General features: G+C 55.7%; 1 protein-coding gene across 1 annotated transcript; it reads left to right on the top strand.

The window, feature by feature from the left end:
* Nucleotides 1-364: 364 nt before the first annotated feature.
* VDBG_09252 (conserved hypothetical protein) lies at nucleotides 365-1,739 on the top strand (the record flags this gene model as incomplete). Its single annotated transcript, XM_003000711.1, has 3 exons — nucleotides 365-716; nucleotides 815-844; nucleotides 1,036-1,739. The coding sequence occupies 3 exons, from the start codon at nucleotides 365-367 to the stop codon at nucleotides 1,737-1,739; spliced, it is 1,086 nt and encodes a 361-aa protein (XP_003000757.1).
* Nucleotides 1,740-2,352: the final 613 nt, after the last annotated feature.

Here is a 2,352-nt window from a genome sequence, read left to right on the forward strand (position 1 = left end):
CTCGAAAGTCGTGCCTCGCCCCTTGTCCCGTCTTTTTAGTAGTGTTTCAGTGTTCAACGACGTCTTCCCCATTTCTGAACGTCCAACACCCGGCGAACCCCTTTACGGGGCTCACCAGTCGAAGTCTTGTTTCTCAGCTTCTACAAACACCTTGTCGACACAGTACGCCGCTGATCTGTGCTGAGCTCCGAATCGACGTGTCGAGGCTGTCTGAGAGCTATTCGGAGCGCCAGTCGTACGTCGTGTGCGGATCAATTTCACAATGAATTCACCACCAAGCTCGAACGCCAGCACACGACAGAGTCAATCGCCGACGATGAGAAGTCGACCTTCCGCCTCTCATTCCATACCCATCAGATCCAGCATGTCTCATGCAGAGTTTCCTGTGAAGCGCCGCAGGGTCGATCCGCCATCACCGGCCGAGTCTACATCGCCAGAAAAACAATCGTCCCCGTCCATTGCCGTTGCCGACCCCGCCATGATGGACGACCGTGGTGACACCGCCAGCCTGACCGACAGTGCCAGAGCTCATTCGTACGAAAACGGACTGCGCTATCACGGGTATCGACCGGGAATCTACGCGTTCCCCAACGATGAGACGGAGCAGGAACGTGATCAGCTGGCACATCAGCTCAGTTATGAGATGTGTGGTGAAAGCCATTTCATCGCTCCCATTGAGCAATGGCTGGAAAGGGGGGCTGAGGTGCTCGATCTCGGTATGTTGGATCCCCTCTCCCTTTGACTATTCGCCACCCAACCAACGCCCCGGCACTTTGGCTTTGCCACCGATGTGGCATCGCTAACATTTCATCAGGAACCGGCATTGGCATTTGGTGCGAAGAACGTGAGTGGTATCCTGTCGTCTTCCCGTGTCCCCCCTCCCAACTGCAGGTACACCCCACGGGAGTTGGGATCCTGATTTCCCATCCACCACGTTCCCCTAGGCACGACGTGCTCTTCCCCTCGCGTTGATCTTTTGCTGATACAATTCTTTTCTTTTTTTTTTCGCATGATTCAGTGGAGGATAAATATCAGGCTTCTCTTTCGAGGGGATTGACTTATCGCCGATCCAGTCGAGTGAGGTGCCACCCAATGTGCGCTTCTACGTCGACGACATGGAACACGAGCAAGGCTGGGACTTCGACGGACGCACTTTTGACTACATCCACCTCCGGCACACGCTGCACTCGGTCCACAACCGACCGGAGCTTCTGAAGAGGGTTCTCGAGTGGGTGTCTCATCCTGTCCAGACGAAGAGCGCTTTGCTGACAACCGCTAGCCACCTCAAACCGGGCGGCTATTTTGAAGTCCAAGAGTTCGAATGCAACCTCCGCTGCGACGACAACACGTGCCCCGAAGGCAACGATTATGCCCTCCGCGAATGGTTTGATCACCTCGCGAGCGGCCTGTCTGCGCGAGGCGTCGACCTCTACAGCATCACCTCCATTGCTGACGAGATGCGGGCCATCGGCTTCACCGGCGTGACGGAGCACTCGCGAAAGTGTCCTGTCGGATCATGGCCTGCTGACGAGAGCCTGCGCTTCTGCGGCGGTTTGCTGAGAGAGAGCTTGCTCGCCGGCTTGGGTGGGCTGAGTGCCCGGCCTTTTGCGGCCTTGACGTGGGAGAGGCCGCGGCTCGAGGTCTTCTTGCTGCGGGTGAGGGAGTCGATCAAGACGACGGGATATCATGCCTACTTGCCTTTCCGGACAGTCTGTGGCCGGAAGCCCTTGTCGGACTAGTCATCCGATCCGCAGGATGGCGGCTCATCAGATCAAGCGGATGGGCTTCGTTTTTTCTTTCTGTTCGTGGAAACATATATGCATGGATACGGAACACGGGGAGGCGTCGGGGTATGTTAACAGTACGCTTTTTGTCTTGTTCCTGCGTCAAAAGCACGAGGGCGTGCATGGCATTCTTTGGGTCTTGGGGGGTTTGGGGTTACACGGCTTATGATAAACTATACGAAGGTCTTCAGGCGGCGTTCTGAGGGGAAGCGCTCGGGAGACTATTCGACGATATGCATACATGTTGAGTCTTCATATCTTCGCAATGTGATGTTGAGTGACAAGGAGTACTTGAGAGCCGGCGTTTCCATCTAGCTAGTTGCAATGGGGGTTTCTTGCTTGACTGTGGATGGATCAGCAAGCTGGCGTGGACAGCACAGTCCAGGCGGTCGAGGAAGTACAAGGCCGCAGTGGCGAAGGTTCAAGACTTCGTAGTCGAGCGTGTTGTGTGGCCGTTGATCTCGGCAGAGCGTTTTTTGGTCTTCCGCATCGAGCAAGACGGCAGTGGACAGACGAATCAGAAATACGTCGAGCAAGTTCTCGCCTACCTGCCAAGAGTCTCAGACCC

The sequence above is a fragment of the Verticillium alfalfae genome, genomic scaffold, assembly GCF_000150825.1.
Source record: "Verticillium alfalfae VaMs.102 supercont1.14 genomic scaffold, whole genome shotgun sequence".
NCBI lineage: Eukaryota > Fungi > Ascomycota > Sordariomycetes > Glomerellales > Plectosphaerellaceae > Verticillium > Verticillium alfalfae.